Source organism: Aedes albopictus, chromosome 3 (genome assembly GCF_035046485.1).
Source record: "Aedes albopictus strain Foshan chromosome 3, AalbF5, whole genome shotgun sequence".
Taxonomy (NCBI): domain Eukaryota; kingdom Metazoa; phylum Arthropoda; class Insecta; order Diptera; family Culicidae; genus Aedes; species Aedes albopictus.
Genome location: NC_085138.1, coordinates 54,963,622 through 54,980,237, shown reverse-complemented (window position 1 = coordinate 54,980,237; position 16,616 = coordinate 54,963,622). Strand labels below are relative to the sequence as shown.

At 39.0% G+C, this 16,616-nt stretch overlaps 1 protein-coding gene across 2 annotated transcripts in view; it reads right to left on the bottom strand.

Annotated features, from left to right (window-relative positions):
• Window positions 1-16,616, bottom strand: part of LOC109411329 (phospholipid-transporting ATPase ID) — a 421,272-nt gene that overhangs the window by 107,426 nt on the left and 297,230 nt on the right. For both annotated transcript variants that reach the window (XM_062859672.1, XM_062859671.1), the window contains exon 2: window positions 14,524-15,699. In XM_062859672.1, coding sequence (XP_062715656.1) covers window positions 14,524-14,560 — 37 coding nt within the window. In that variant the 5' untranslated portion in view covers window positions 14,561-15,699. The remainder of the gene's footprint in view (window positions 1-14,523; window positions 15,700-16,616) is intronic.

Below are 16,616 nucleotides of genomic sequence, written 5' to 3'. Positions count from 1 at the left end.
TATTTACTAAACGTGACACATTAAAATCAAATACAAAATAACAAGTATTGAACAAACGGGACATATCACGAACCGGCTCATGTAGGCTGTAATTGGTGTTTGCAGGTGGAAGATTGAGAAACGGATGAGATCTTAGACTACGGCGGCGTGTGTTTATATGCAGCATTCCTAGAAGATCAGGGCAGTCTATGTTGCCTTGCAGAAGATTTCCTACAAAGCAGACTTTGGCCACATTGCGTCTAGCACTGAGAGGTTCCAAGTTAATAAGTTGACAGCGGCTTTCATAGCTAGGCAAAGTTAGCGGATTCCTCCACCTGAGATGGCGTAGCGCAAAACGAATGAATTTGCGCTGGACTCTTTCGATGCGGTTAATTTCATTGTTGTAGTAAGGAGCCCAGACTACTGCCGAGTATTCCAGGATGGGGCGTACAATTGAACAGTATAGCGACTTCAAGCAGTAGATGTCCTTAAATTTTTTGGCAAAGCGAAAGAGGAAGCCAAGCTGCGACGATGCCTTGGCGACGACGTAAGCGACATGGTCTTTAAATGTCAGTTTAGAGTCAAGCAGAACTCCGAGATCCTTGACTGTCGATTCGCGTTTCAACCGCACACCTTCCAAAGCGTAGTCGAAGTGGAGAATGGACTTCTTACGGCCGAATGATATGACAGAGCATTTAGATACATTTAGTGACATTCGATTTGATGAGCACCAAGCAGCAAAGGTTTCAAGCTGGTGCTGTAGAAACGCTGCATCGGGACTAGGGATGTAGTACCGGTAGTACCGGTACCGAAAATACCGGTATTACCGACCAATTTTTGGTATCGAAATACCGGTACTGACTGAACCTTGGTACCGGTATTTTCGGTACCGTGAAATTTTTCCGAAGTGCTGAGTTCGGTCATTAGTATAGCCAATATGTAATAGAAATAAACGAAAACATTTAAAACCAAGTACTTTCATAAACAAACATTTCAAAGGTAGCATATAACCTTTTTGCAAATCCAGGATATCTCTCTCTCTCTCTTCTTGGCGCTACGTCCTCATTGGGACAAAGCCTGCTTCTCAGCTTAGTGTTCTATGAGCACTTCTACAGTTATTAACTGAGAGCTTCCTCTGCCAATGACCATTTTGCATGTGTATATCGTGTGGCAGGCACGAAGATACTCTATGCCCAAGGAAGTCAAGGAAATTTCCTTTACGAAAAGATCCTGGACCGACCGGGAATCGAACCCGTCACCCTCAGCATGGTCATGCTGAATAGCCGTGCGTTTACCGCCTCGGCTATATGAGCCCAGGATATCATAGCAATGATTGATTTAATGAACATTGAATTTTGGAAATGGATTTACTAGCTTAGAATAAATCTTGTTAGATTAGGGTTTCTTGTTATTATTTCGGGGATCCGTTGCATCATAAAGGAAAAATCAGTTAAATTCCGTCTTCACTTTGCAGCTTCTTCATCTTCTTGTTCTTTATGGCACGACGTATTGCACGACGCATTGGAACTTTGATTACTTCCACAGTTATTAATTGAAAGGCTTTTTTGCCTGCCATTGCATGAATTTGTACATTGTGTGGCAAGTACAATGATACACTATGCCCAGGGAATCGAGGACGGGAATCGAACCCGCCGTCTCCGGATTGGTGATCCATAGCCTTAATGTAAGGTTGTTCCTGTTTAATTTTAGACCGACCAAGATACTGGCTGTAAAACTGCGCAGAAGCTAAAGAATGGCTCCAAAAGAAGTTACATACAACTCATTTATTTCTATATTTTTTGTGTATCTATATTTTTTGATTAATTTAGTATTTTTTGGTTAGCTTATATGACATCCCTGGAAACCGGAATTCAAAAATACCTGGTAAATTGTAGATATTCTGTGCAAAATAGATTATTCTTCATTTTAGTGAAACATTTCCCAGTACCGGTATTTTACCGGTACTACCGGTACTGTCAGCTCCAGTACCGAAATACCGGTACTCACCAAAAGCGGTCGGTACTGCGACCCCTAATCGGGACGTTGCTTAATCGAGAAATACAGCTTCAGGTCGTCAGCATATGAAAGTTTCATGCATTTAATGATAATGTTGACGTCGTTCATATACAACAGGAAAAGAAACGGACCAAGATGACTGCCTTGGGGAACGCCGGACCATACTGTGAACGGCGAAGAGATGTGGTCACCAATTTTTACAGACATACTGCGTCCAGTTAGATAGGATCGAAGCCACATGAGGAGGTTGTTGTTCATACCCAGTTTATCGAATTTGGCCAGAGCGATTTGGTGATTCATTTTATCGAAGGCGGCAGAAAGGTCAGTATAGATGGCGTCTACTTGATGACCACTTTGAAACTGGCGTATCAGGTACGACGTGAAACACGTCAGATTAGAGGTCGTCGATCGTTTTGGAACAAATCCGTGTTGATCCTCAGAAATGTAATGTGCGTAACTTTGAACTAGTTTGTGTAGAACGATCAACTCCAGTAACTTCGACGTAGCGCACAGTGAAGCAATACCTCTGTAGTTTGAGACAGTTCTTTTGCAGCCTTTCTTGAAAACGGGAAAAACGTGCGACTCCTTCCAGCAATTCGGAAAAACGCCGGTTGTCATGGAAAGGTTGAAAACCGTTGTAAGAGGCGCGGCAATAGAATTCAAGCAACGTTTAATGACAAGCGACGGGATGCCGTCCGGTCCACATCCAGTTGAGGACTTCAAATCTTTGGCGGCAGCAATAACGACATCGTTGGTGATAGCGAACTGCACTCCAGATGCAGGAAAGCTGGGAACATTCCGTGTGACTTCGGTGACATCCTGTGGGTCAAGTTGCTCATTGACGAAGACGCTGCTGAATTGTGAACGGAACAAGTCGACTATAGCGGTTGTTGTATCAGCTTCATGGAATCCATCAGTCATCGTAGTCAGCAAACCAGATTCTTTACGTTGGTCGTTGACATGCCGCCAAAAACTCTTGGGATTAGTTTTCAGGCGGCTTTGTAATCGGCTTAAATGGGCGCTGTAGAGACTATCGTTGAGGTGCTTGTATGCGGTATTCGCATCCAAATAACTCGCTCTCGTGGTGTCGGTACGGTACTTACTGTGACGCCTCAGAGCTGCCTGTTTTGCTCTTTTGAGATTTTTGAGGGCGGCATTTAACCAAGCCGGCTTAGTCGGTTCCCGCTTCGAAATGACTGGAACAAACTGGTCGATTGCATAGAGCAATACTCCGGAGAGAGTCGAAGCAGCAAGGTTCGCGTCGGATCCGCTAAGAATCTCGTCCCAGTTCACGCGCTCCAGGAAATCATTCATTTCACCGAAATTAGCCCGACTGAAATCATAGGAGACACTTTCTGACGTATCGTGAAAGGTACGAGACGGACTCGCTTCCAGACACATTAGCAGAGGCGGGATACTTTATAATAATAAATTTTTATTTTATTTTTGTAACATGACATCCAACGTGAAGCCCCAGGATTTGTAGAGTTCCATGTTGAATTTTTATAACATGGCACCCAACTACAAACCCCGTGTATGCAAATGAAAGCTAGCTGGAAGGATTATAACGACAGTTTTAAGGCCATTTTATTTTTGTGGAAAAGTGGAAGTAGTAAAGTTTAATTTAGGTTAGATTTATTCGTTACGTGATTTGGAAAGCACTTGGGCTCTCGGGTAATAAAAACCTAGTTATTTTGAGTTGAGGTGTTTTTTTGGGGACTTGTCCTGTTCCCCGCTACGTTTCTGGAAAGCACTATGGGTTTCGGGTAGAGTAGCTCGTTTTGGTTTGTTTTGAGTTTGGGTTGTTAAGTTATTTATTTATCTTTATCGTAGTCAGGTCTTTTTTTACGCGGTTTTCATTTACGCGGCCGCGTAAATGAAAACTCCATATAAAAAAAAATTTCATCGTCTTATTTTTGCATGATTCGTCGAGAAATGGTGAGACTTTTTTTACGCGGTTTTTCGAATTTTGAACTGAGTTTTTTTTTACGCGGTACGTATCCCCCGCGTAAAAAAAAACCTGACTGTATTAGTATATGGCCTTAACACTATTGTTATGAAGGGTATGAAGCATAGGGGAGCTGAATTTTTCGTGAATCGGATTTTCTATACAAGTCCAAGCTATGAATGCAGCAACAGATGCTGCGAACTAAAAGGCGAACTATCAAGTAAAATTCCAGGATAACTGATGTACCTAAATCAATAAACGAAACCTCGTCATCCTGTGATCGGAAGGTGTTTTGCATCTGTATAACAGGGCACATTTATGCTTTGTGTTGTGCTGTGCTAATTGATAATGTCTCTTATTTGTGCATTTGTGAGGTTGTGATGTGTTGGTACTTATTAATAATTAATTTGCTTTTGTTTCTGAAACACGTCTTTTCAGATATTTTACAAGAATTTTGAAATTGTTTGAAAATAAGAAATCCTTCCACGCATGTGCTAGTAGTTTCTAAAGATTGCTGAAATGAACTTTTCTTAAATCCTATTAGTGAATTTTCTATGATTTTTCCATAAATGATCTTGGATTCCATTCTCGAATACTAATTATGCCCGGACTATAATTAGTATTCGAAAAATTGTGAAATTCGTTTATTTTAAAATATTTACAAACATATTTCTTAAACTATTTACTACTGGAATCACATTATAGTACTGAAACTTAAAAAAATATAACTATATAACATTTAGAGCTTCTCTGAGTTAAATTGTAAGTAAAATTCCGTTCTTGTACCGACTTTTCTAGCCCTCTAAACAGAATACCCTCTTCAAACTGATTACACTCGTAAAATTCCGTGTTACATACTGTTTTACTAGAAAAACTCTGAAGAAATAAAATAGTACACAAAGTGGTGGCATTGTGCCATTACAACAAAAAAATAATTACAATTTTCTGGTAGGAATTGATTTGGTGGACTATTGTTCTGACGAGATTGTTGGAGAAACGCGGTGAGTTTTTTTTTTAAGAATACTGATAAATTCTATTGAAAATTCAAGAAAATTGAATAAGTTTACATAAAATTGACTTGGCAACAGGTAAACACAGGGTGACAAGTAAGTATCTTATAATCACAAAATAATATTTAAGATTAAAAGATCGCTTTCACGGTCATTTACCTAATTTTAGTTAATCCTGTTCAAAATAAAGATTCTGCCGGATGTGCCATTTGGAACCAACGCCAAGGGGACCAAGGCTAGATGCCTCGCATATAGTAAGCAGAAGCAGTCAAAACGAAGCCCGGAAAACAAGAACCCCAGACAACTGAAGATGCATCTGTACTTTCTGAGGCAGTCTATAAGGCGCCTTCCACAAATAAAGTAACGCCATAGGGGGGTAGGTTCATACAAAACAGCTTTCCCTAAAGGGAGGAGTGGTCGAAAAAATCGGTTTTAGCGTTACGTAATAAATGGATGCTGCCTAAATACTTTCTTACGAAATATCTTATAACATGGTACACATAAACTGATCACTGTTCAATCAAAGGCAGACAATTTCCCGTGTATCTGCTAAACTATCCGTTAGCAAATTACTTAGGCATCTCATGCGTTCGGTAATTTCCAACAACGATTAAGATGTCGATGATGGACAACAATGACTACGGCAATGATTAGCTACATGGATGATGACAAATCCAGTAACATTCGAGTGTTGAGGTGGATGATAATTTTCTCGCTTCGTTGATCGATGAGCAGCGCTATAGGTAGTTACTAACAGATGTATTACCAATCAGCTGCGGACGGCCCTTTGCTTATTAGACACTAGGTACTTTTAGCATATCTGAGAATCGCTAATAGGTCGCGATAGAAACAGTTGTTGCCGTCATCACTTGTACAATCGAGCAGTAGGGAAACCTACTGACTGATTGTGCACAGAGAAAAATCAGTATTTTTCAATTAGGAATGTTTATTGCCCTTGCATGTGCAAGCAGTGCCAGCAGTGTTCTACCGTTGTTCGGTAAGTTTCAAGAGACGGCAAGTAGCAATCGATTACAACGTTATGCAATATGGCACGGTGCACGGCCTATTTGTCAAATGGTTGACCTGAGTTGTCGTGAAAGCAACGAATGGTACCGACAGAGGTGAAAATTTCCCCTTATGATATGTTGACAAATGGGTGAACTTACCCTTGAAAGGGTGATCTGCATCAATTGATTTCAGCGGAGTGTCTATTGCCACTTAACGGAGATGGGTGACGATAAATTTCAATTTGGAAAGCCATTTCAATGAATTCACCGAGCTTGTAGCGATTGCATGGTAATTCATTTAGATTGAAAACAGTATTCTTTCATCAAAAACTTCAGTCAAGCATTTATGTCTAATGATTTCAATAAGAAAATTGAAATAGTAAACTTCTTCCTATGATTGATTCTTCAATATGAGCCAAATGCGTCGAAGATGTCAACAACTGTTGGTAAATATTGCAAACCAATAAATTCCGTTCTCAACCATGAACCGCTCGACCTTCTACCAATCAATCAGTTCACATAGACAGCAGTGGCCACTCCTACCGTGTGTGTGGTCTGGTCTAGTCTATATAGTAACAGTGCACTGTACCTAGAGAAACCTTGAACATGGAACAATGGACAGCATGTCTCGTTCACAAGTAGCTATCTAATTTAAACCACGTAAGTTGACAAGGCAGAAACAAAAGCCACAAGAAGCCGCGAAGTTATTGAAAGCGCAACGAAAGAAACATCCGTTGGCAATTGATTTTCGCTTGCAGGTTACCTACAGTGGTTTTATTTCGTATTTGTACCGAGTTCAATTTTCAAATCAAATAGTTGGAACTTCATACATCCTTAAATTTGCTTAATATATTTTCAGAATTCTTGACCGTATTTCTACCAAAGTTCTTCTTGGTATTCTCTCTAAAATTTATTCAAGGGATTTCCGGTGCATTTCCTGGAGCTTTTATCGGGAGTTCTTGAAGTTTCTCGGAATCGTTCCCAGAACTCCTAGTGAGATTTCACACGGAGTTCATACAGGTTTTCCGGCATCCAATCTACTGTTAGGGAACGTCCATAAATTACGTCACGCTTTAAGAGGGGAGGGGGGGGGTTCAGCAAAGCGTGACAAGTCATACAAAAATTTCAGAGGTCTCATACAAAAAGTGTGACATAGGGGGGAGGGGGGGTTGAAAATGGTCGATTTTTGCGTGACGTAATTTATGGACGTTCCCTTACTCCCGGAATTTCTCTGGGAGATCTTTCTGGGACAGTTATTTTCGTTAAATTTTCCTCAGATGGTTTTCTTCAGTCTCTCTTGAAGCTTCTGGAAGAGTTTCTTATGGTATTTTCCCGGAATTACTTGCTAAAGATTTCATTTGGAAATCCTCGTATTCTTCGGAATTTGTCACAGTTGGTTTACACAAGATACGTTTTTTCACAGTGTCACTTAAGAAATTTCCCTTGGATAAAAAAAAATGGCTTTCACTTGTTGTTAGTGAGCACAAATGCGAGTATGTTGTGCATTGGCGTCTAAGCCAAAAAAGATCGTAAATCGTAAAAAAGAGAGTGTTAATGGTGTGGGCTCGGCGTCAGTTTGGCTTTCTATTCCGCAGAATCGTTACTTGTTATATGGCTAAGTTGGTTGAAGCGCCGGTCTAGCGAATACGGAGTCTTGGGCTCGAATCCCACCAGAACACGTTTTTTTTGTCACAAATTCATCCCTCAATTTGTCAGCCTAGCAATTTGACCTAATGTCGATACAAATTTTATTTTCACTTTTTGTCTCCCTCCCCCTTCAATAAATTTTAGCTAGATTTTGTATTTTGAGGGGGCAGATAAAAATTTTTTTTCAAAATATCGGGTCTTGGCAAAAATTCTTTAACAAATCCGAGGAGTTTTTAATATTTTTCAAAATAAATACTTTATTATTTTTATCCCCCCCCCCTCGACCAACCAAAAAGTCGTAGGAAAAAAAGTGAAATAAATATTTGTAACGGCCTTACAAACATTATGTGCATTTTAATTACAAGTTTTACCAGTATGTTTCACTTGAATTTGTTTCAAAATTTCTGCCAACATTGCTCTTGCATTATCTCAGGATTATTTCTCTCAGAAACGGAACTACGGCCGGAACTGTGATAGCAATTATGGAAGGAACAATGAGAAACTGAAGTAGATATTCCGAGAGATCCTGATTTTTTTGCATTAATTCTTGTAAGACAATCTTGCTTGGTTTACTGATGGACCTTGGAGGATCAAAAAATATATTCATTCCACATCCAGACGAGTTCAAGAGTTGATTTTGCGAATATGCGGTGTGCAAATTCTGCCCTTATGAGTCAGTCTTACACAATTTAGAGCTGAGCGGTTTTAGCGTAAAGGGACTCTCAGAGAAACCTTCCAACAGAATCCCCGGATGAACTGCGGAAGAAACACCATAAGGACTCCAGAAATAATTTTGATAAGCCTCTGCAAGAATAAAAAAAAAACTGTTGGATGTAGAAACTGTAGGACAAATTTCAGGAGGAATTATTGAAATCCTGGAGAACTGCTGAAGAAATCCCGTAAAAACAACTAAGAACATTTTCAGATGGAATTCAGGCTGAAGATATCCGCGGAGGAACTTCTGCAGTAATTTAGAAAGGAATTTCGGGAGAAATTCTGGGGATATCTTTGGAAAAAATATTTGATGTAGTATCTGAAAAAAAAAATGCAAAAAATAGGAAGATCTTTATAAAACACACAGTGGTAATCTCTAGAAGAACTCTGAACTCTGAAACAAGGTATATGCTGGTAGCTGGAACTGTGCGCCAAATATGGGTAATATGTTAACCAAATGTTTCTTCTGAAGTTTATTCAAAATATTTCCCAGGAGATTTGTAAGAAAATTTTAAGTAATCATAAGACCTATCACGGACATGGAGTGATACCAGCATAATTCCCTGAAGAAATGTCTATAAGAATTGTTGCTAGAAAACCCGGGAGACAATTCAGCAATTCATGGAGTAATTCTTGCAGGAATTCCTCGACAGTTCAAGAAGAAATGTGTATAGGAATTTGTGGGAAACCACTGGAAGAATTTTTAAAGGAATCCTTGAAAAAGTTTCTTAAGGAATCTCTGAAGAATTTTCTAGATAAATCCCTAGAAGGTTTTTTTTAAAGAAAACCCTGGGAGAATTTCTGGAGAAATCCAAAAAAAGGCTTTCAAAAGAATCCTTTAGAGAAATGTTAGATGAAATCAATAGCAAATTTTTCAATGGAAGACCTGGAGAAATTTCTAAATGAATTTCAAATTTATGATCTTCTGGAGAGATTTATGAGGAAATTCAACTAAAGTTTTCTAGCAGAACTTTTTGAAGCAATCGCTAGTGAACATGGATCAATTTCGGAAAAAAAATAATGGAAGTTTTTCTGAGTGTTGTTAAAGATTTCGTCTTTCTAAAGAAATCTAAACAAGACTTTCCAAAGGAAACTTTGAATGAATTTCTACAAGAATCTACAATCCTAGAGGAATTTCTGAAGGAACTCTCAGATGGATTTCGAAAAGAATCTTTGCAGGATTTTCTAAATGTATTTAAGGAGGAATTCCTGAGGAAATCTATTGAAGAGTTTCGAAGTAATCCTTTAAGATATTTTCAGGAATCTCTTAAAGAATTTCTGAAGGAAACTCAAGAAAATTAATTGATGATTTTCCTGCAGAAACCCAGAGGATTTTTTTGTAAGAATATGAGGAAACATTTCCTTGAGGAAACTGACCAATTTTAATTCTGAAAGTTTTTTTGAAAGAATATCTTCAGAAAATTCACTAATGAAATCATGGAAGAATTATTTATAGAACCCTTGGAGAAATATCAGGAGGAATCATCTTACTAAATTAAACATCCTGAAAACCTCTGTGGAGTAATTTCTAGAGAAATCCTTCAGAAAACTTTCAAAGGAATCTCCAAAAGAGTTTTTGAATTGATTATTTTTTTGAAGAATCTCAGAAGTAGTTTCTAAGAGAATTTCTGGAATAATTCTTGAAGAAATTTTCAAAGAAACCCAGGTAACAATTTGATGCTGTACAAACGTTCATACAACTATTTTAGATCAGCCTTCAATTGAACAAAACCTGAGCACAAGAGGTACAATCCTTTATTCAGCTCCTAAACATCTAAGTTTGGTGATATTATTCAACCTTTAGCTGATTTGAGGTTCTTTGAAAGGCTGTTTCAAAGCCTAATACGCGGTTAATCAGTATTCAATTAAATCAAAAATTGTGTAAAAATTAAAATACTTTCGTGAGCCTATTTTTACTATTAACTGCTTCTATTTCCAAAATAAATGTTTCGGAATGTATTAATCTGTGAGAAACCTGGGAATTAAACTCAGACCTCCTGATTAATAGTCACTCACCTAAGCACCTACACCACACACAATTGTATACGTATCCTCGAAAACAAGAGCATTATTTTCACGAAAACATGTTTGGGTCAGCTGTCAAAAGTTATTTGATTAAAGGCTGAACAACAGATGATTAATTCTGCATGCTGGATTATGCTTTAAAGCACAGATGAAGAATATTCTATTCAACTTGATATTCAGCTATCTACAGTGTCGGGCAAAACAAATTTCATACAAAATGGCCAAGTTTGACGATGTCATACTCGGTTTCTAGTTAACCGATTTGGCTAAAATTTTGACAGCCGCCATGGAGTTACGTGAATTTTGATTTGTATTTTATTGATTGAGTTCTAATCACTAGTACATCAAAAGTTATGGATATGCGAAACGACAAAATAATAGGACCACTTTCAGATTACCATTATCAAAGGATATATAGGAAGTAACCTCAAGACATCCCCCATCCATCCATTTGAATGTTAACGAATTTTCGAATTTTAGCTTTCACTTGAATTTCAAGTGCGTACTGATTTTGCTTTGCTCATTAAAAAAAACTAAAATAGTTTCTCAAAATAAAATAGTAGATACATTTTCAGGTAACATGGGTAAATATTAGGCTGACCAGATTTGTCCCGTTTAAATACCGGAAACTCAACAAAAAGCAAATCAATGTCTAAAAACAGAACTGCATGTTGTTAATAATGCTATTTCAGCTAGAAAGAACGAATAATTGAGTCAAAAATTTTAACTATGCTCCAGTGACGAGTGTTTGAAAATTTTGTTGTTCCGTTAAATACGGGACGGATGGTCAGCCTAGTAAATATTCAAAATAGTCTAAAGAAATGTGTTTTTTTTTGAGTATACGGAAGAATGACAAAAACAGATCAATCTTAGAGATTGTAAATAGTAAAATCTTGATAACATTTAAGAAAACAATACCATCATCCTGTTTCCTGCTAGCCTTAAGTCTTTTCGGCACCCCTCTAATGCTGGCACCCTTGGCCAAAACAAAAAATACAAGAATAAGAAACAAAACAAACAGCGCTTCAATCCTTTATTTTCAGTAGGGTGAAAATGGGAGCCACATGCTTTATAAGGGAACCAATACCCTAGTACATTATGTGTAGCTAATACCATAAAAATTTCATCAAAATCGGTTAAGTGTTGACGGAGATATCAGCGAAATAAGAGACTTTTCATTTGAGAACGTTGGGCATTCAAACACTTAAAAAAAATATCACATTCTCACCAAAAATACTGAACCATTACAATGCAATTTTTTCGTAAAGTATGTATGTAGAAGTATTGTGTCAAATTAGTGAAATTCAAATCGCTCTATCTCAAGCAAAATGGCTGAAATGTTCACTGAAATCAGTATACCATAGCAATTTTACGCCTTAAAAGTTTTATAAAAATCGAGACAGTGTTGCCAGTTCTACAGTCAAAATAGTGCACACTGATTTTGAAATGTTAAAAAGTGCCCAAAATGTGAAAAAAAACTTATTTTTGTTCAAATTGTTTAAAAAACACTCACTTGACAAACTTACAATCAAATTTTCAGACGTTTTGATGAGCTAACAACAAAGTTATAGAGTAAAAACACTAGAGTTCGTCCCCCTAAAATTCTGCTCAATCTTCACCACATAAAAAATGGAATTATTTGGAGGGAGCGAAGACTAAAGCAGTGGCGAAATCTAGTGCTTTTACCCTAGCTTGAACAATTTTAAAAGTGCATGCCCAATGATTCCAAAATCACATTTTATTGTATCGGTAATATCTGCATCAACACTAAATCGATTTTGATGAAATTTTTATACATACATTTCTGGTTAAAAAATCAGCTATTTTTGTGTACGCAATCAAAAGTTATACATTATTTTGTGTCTCACCTCACTATTTTTGAGTCCAGTCTTTACTAATCATCCGCTTGAAACAAGAAGGCGTGGAGGGCAGAGATCACAATTGGCGGACCTGGTGGAGCGTGATCTGGCGAGTGTTGAACGTGACCGACGTTGGAGAGCTGCAGTGTTATTGTGAATTTGAAGTTAAACTAAATAAATGAGCTCTCGGGAAGAAGTCTGATGGAAATTTTGGGAAGTATTCCGGAACGAATCCTGGAACCCACGATTTAACCTAATATGGCACACGCAAGAAAGTTTCAGCCAAAACTGAGTATTGAATCAACACTCGCTTTCGGATACTTTTGTAGAATGGGAGAGCAAAACAAAATCAATAGCGCTGTTCAAGTTCCTTTCAAATCAAAATCGAGTAGTTTTGAGGTACTTCAGTTTTGAGTGAAAAGTATTGATAGATTTTTATGTTGATTTTAAGTAGTTTCGTTTCCCCGTGTTGCTTTGTGTTTTTTTATTTGACGTGTAAACAATGAGAGTATGCGTGTTTAGTCTGAAGATTCCTTTCCAAAAGATTTCTTGCCGAGAGTGCGTTGTTCGGTGCTAAACGTAAACAAAGAGCTTATGCGCCATGTGATGGTGAAATTCGGAACTATGCTCTTCATGACCTAGAAGCACTTGTAGTCCTGCACAACTTTGCCGAAGATTGTACCTTCCTGTCTGGCTTCAATCTCGCGCTATACCCGAGCAGGAAGGAATAACTGACACATAGCTGCATTATACTAAAGTCAGGTATCATACCAAGACAAGGTATTGGTCGGTAACCCAGGTATTGCAAATAGCTTATTTTGGTATTTTGTAGGTGTTGATAAAACACCTCAATGAGTTATTAGCTTGGTGTTGAGAACTGCTTGAGGTATTATTCAATTATGGGAAAATCGCCCTTTGTATGGAAAAATCCCCGATTATTATTTAGTTATTGCCATACCTGATGTCATTATTCACGCGTTATGTACAGAATACACACCAGTTATTATTTTAGGTATTTTACCTCTTCTGCAGGACTTCTAAATACCTCATTCAGGTTGTAGGTATTCGGTTTCCCAAACCTGAGTCGTACCGGAGTCACTATATACAAAAACGCCACGTGGTGGAGAAATTCGGAACTCCATCACCAGGAAGTGGTTGTTGTTCTGAACAGCTTTGCCGAAGACAGAATGATGCTATCTTGTCGAGGTTCCGAGAGAACTGTATGGGGTGTATGCGCTTCGTGGCCGTGCGGTTAGCGGCGGCAGTCGTCTAGACGTATAGTGAGCCTCGGAGTGTGGGTTCGATTCCCGCTCCAGTCGGTGGAAACTTTTCGTCAAACGAAAAATTCATCACTGGGCCACTGGGTGTTCTGTGTTGTCCGTTGTCTAGAGTAAGTTATGTTCAGTCTGCGCAGCCTCTGGCTGAAGACGGTGTGAATTTTTTTTACAAAGACATGGTACTCATAACCAATATGGGAACAAAACGGAACCGAAAGAAGTTGAAAATGTGGAACTCATATATTCGCCTGGTTCTCACCGGAAGCTGCATGAAATTCCAATCGGCTTTCATTACACCTTTCTAGGATAGTGTAGCATTCCAATAACGCAAAAAGATTGAAATTTGGTTCACTAACTACTGAAATATGGATGTGCAAAATAATCATTCCACGTGTTTTGCCTGTCGGTGATAAGCATGTATCTCCCATTTTCATCTTACTAAAAACAAGCACAAGGATTGAAGCACTGTTTGTTTTGTTTCTTATTTTTGTATTTTTTTTGCTAGAAGTGAGCACGCATGAAACCAAAAAGAATGGAATTAATCGGTGCCGTAATCGCTTGTTTTCGAATAGGATGAATTTAGGAGCGTGGGAATATTTATGGCACTCGTATCCTAATTACTATTTTTTGTAACTCCATCTATGATTTGTGCAAGTGATATTGCTATGCTGTGTAATCAAATGTTTTGAGGTTATGGCTTTCAGTCTTGGGAGGAAAACTCAAAAACTGATTGTTAAGTTTTCATTCGACGTGTTGGTCACTATATTGTGCCTTTCTCAAGGAATTAACTCTGCTCCGTTTTATCGTAACATAGGCCCACAGCATAGGCCAAATTGTCCCAGACGAACGATCCGGGTCGCAGAACTACGATGCAGTTGCCTGTTTGGCATCACTTTTACTCTCAAAGCCATAGCCTCAAAACATAATATGTTATCAAAGGCTTTTCAAAGTTTTAAAATACTTCGAATACTTGTACGAATATCAGAATGATTCACTGTGAATGCATGTTATAGAGAGGACTAACTCCTTCTAGGTACTCACGTTGTTTATCCACTGCTGTCTGGTTGGGTTTGCCCATATTGGCTCGTAAATCCTTCGGCAGCGTGCCCGCGCTGCTCTGGGATAGTAGTCACACACGCACACACGTCGTTGCTCCTATCACCTTTTTAAAACTAATAAATAGCTCCACTATATCGTCGTCGGGACACTTTACTTGGCACTTTGATTAATCGGTTGTTTCTTCTGGGATGGCAATTTCACATCCTCGAATACGCTGCCCTTACGGTTGGTGTGATCATGTGTGGTTGTGCTCTTTAATGCTAAGTACTTCTTTTTGGTGGTGAAATATTTGGCCCCAATTCGCTTACTTTTAAATTACACTTCGTCAGCACTAACAGATAAACAACTAACACTTCAACTAGATGACTACGGATAGACTATGTGAGGGAGTAACTTATTACGATTTCCCTTGAAATGCCACCGCTCAATAGGATAATTTCAATGACTCTTCCGATACCGACACAGCACTAAGGACACTTGCAAAGACACTTTTTCTCGGGAATTTCCCTTTTTTCTCGGTGGAGAAACTTGTCACGCACGTTGGTTAGTGGTACTAACAATCGACGGTAAAAATTGGTATCGTTGGAACTGCTACAGCCAAGTTATTGGCAGTTGTCATGCGATTTCACTTAAATTACTATTTTTCACACTTTCGGTTCGACGATACACATCCGATCAGGCGATGATCTAGACCTTATACTTATTTTGATGTCGTTTCTTGCACTAGTAGTTGATGGAGGTGCATTGTCGCCCACACGGAACACAATGCACTTTGGCAACGAACAATTTTTTTCTCTTCATTTTTCCCACTATTGGTAGTTTTTCTTCAGCACAAGTTTCCGACCTCGAATCGGTAGAATTCTTTTCCCCAATTTCACTTTAAACCACTTACACAAACACAGAACAAAAATTCCCACAGAACTTCGGGCGCGAACTACCACAAAATGCACTTTCAGCTTCCGGTTTCGCGCGCGCCGGTTTCGTGACCGAGGCGCTCTATCGGCGGTCGTCTACCACACCAAACGTGGTTACGCGGTTGTTGGTGGCCTGGATTTGATCGGTGGGACCCACAGCCAATGCTCGAACGGTGGTACGGAACGCGCTGGTGGCACCAAGCAGCACCCTTCCATTAGAAGCGTCGGCGGGCGAATGCGAATCCTGCAATCGGGAGGTACACACAAGTACACATCACGCGGAGAGAAAGAGAGAGAGAGAAAGAAAAAAAAAACTGAATCAGAAATGAGTGAGTACGGTTTGTGTGGTTTGCGTTGAGTTGTTTGGTTGACGCAGGGGGCAGGGGGCGTCCTCATACAATATATGGCATGTGTGACGATTTTGAGGTGAAATCGTGAGTATAGGGGCGTAAAAGTTGAGGACTCTAATGATACTATACCACCAGCCACCATCTAACAGGGGGTTGAGAATTTGTAGCCAAACGGAAGGAAACGGGTGAATCGGAGGATATGAGGGGAGATCAATTATTGCCGGTGTTGGGAACATGGTTGGTTGGAGGATTTAGAACAGATAGCAAACATTTAGTATCAAAAGTTATTGACAAATGCTAATAAATTCACTGTTAAGATTAAAAATCGTTACATTTTATAAAAACTGCGAGGCTGAAAATCAGTAGATTTTAATAAATGTTATGATCTAAAAAAATCTGATAATAACGGTTGTTATAAAAGGGCCTATATAGTCGCAGCTGTGAACGCGCGGATTTTCAGCAACATCATGCAGAGGGTGACGAGTACGATTCCCGGTCGTGGCATTTTGTATGCTTGCCACACGATTTACCGCATTGCTGCCAGAATCTCCAGCTATACATGGATCTCCAGCGACGTTCAGTAGGTATAGCCAACTTCGATACTGGATATTGCTGGACTCCTATCGTAGTTTACTGATCGACTCGCCGAAATCAATGTTCTTTTCTTGGATAAACCCAAAATATTCTTCCTCGTGTTCAACTGAGGGGGGAGGGGGGTGGGTGTTCGGTTGCTCCTTAAGCCAAAGCTTCCAGAAATTGTCCAGCATAAATTGCGGAACGTGGATGTTCCTCAACCCTTCAAGATTTTCCA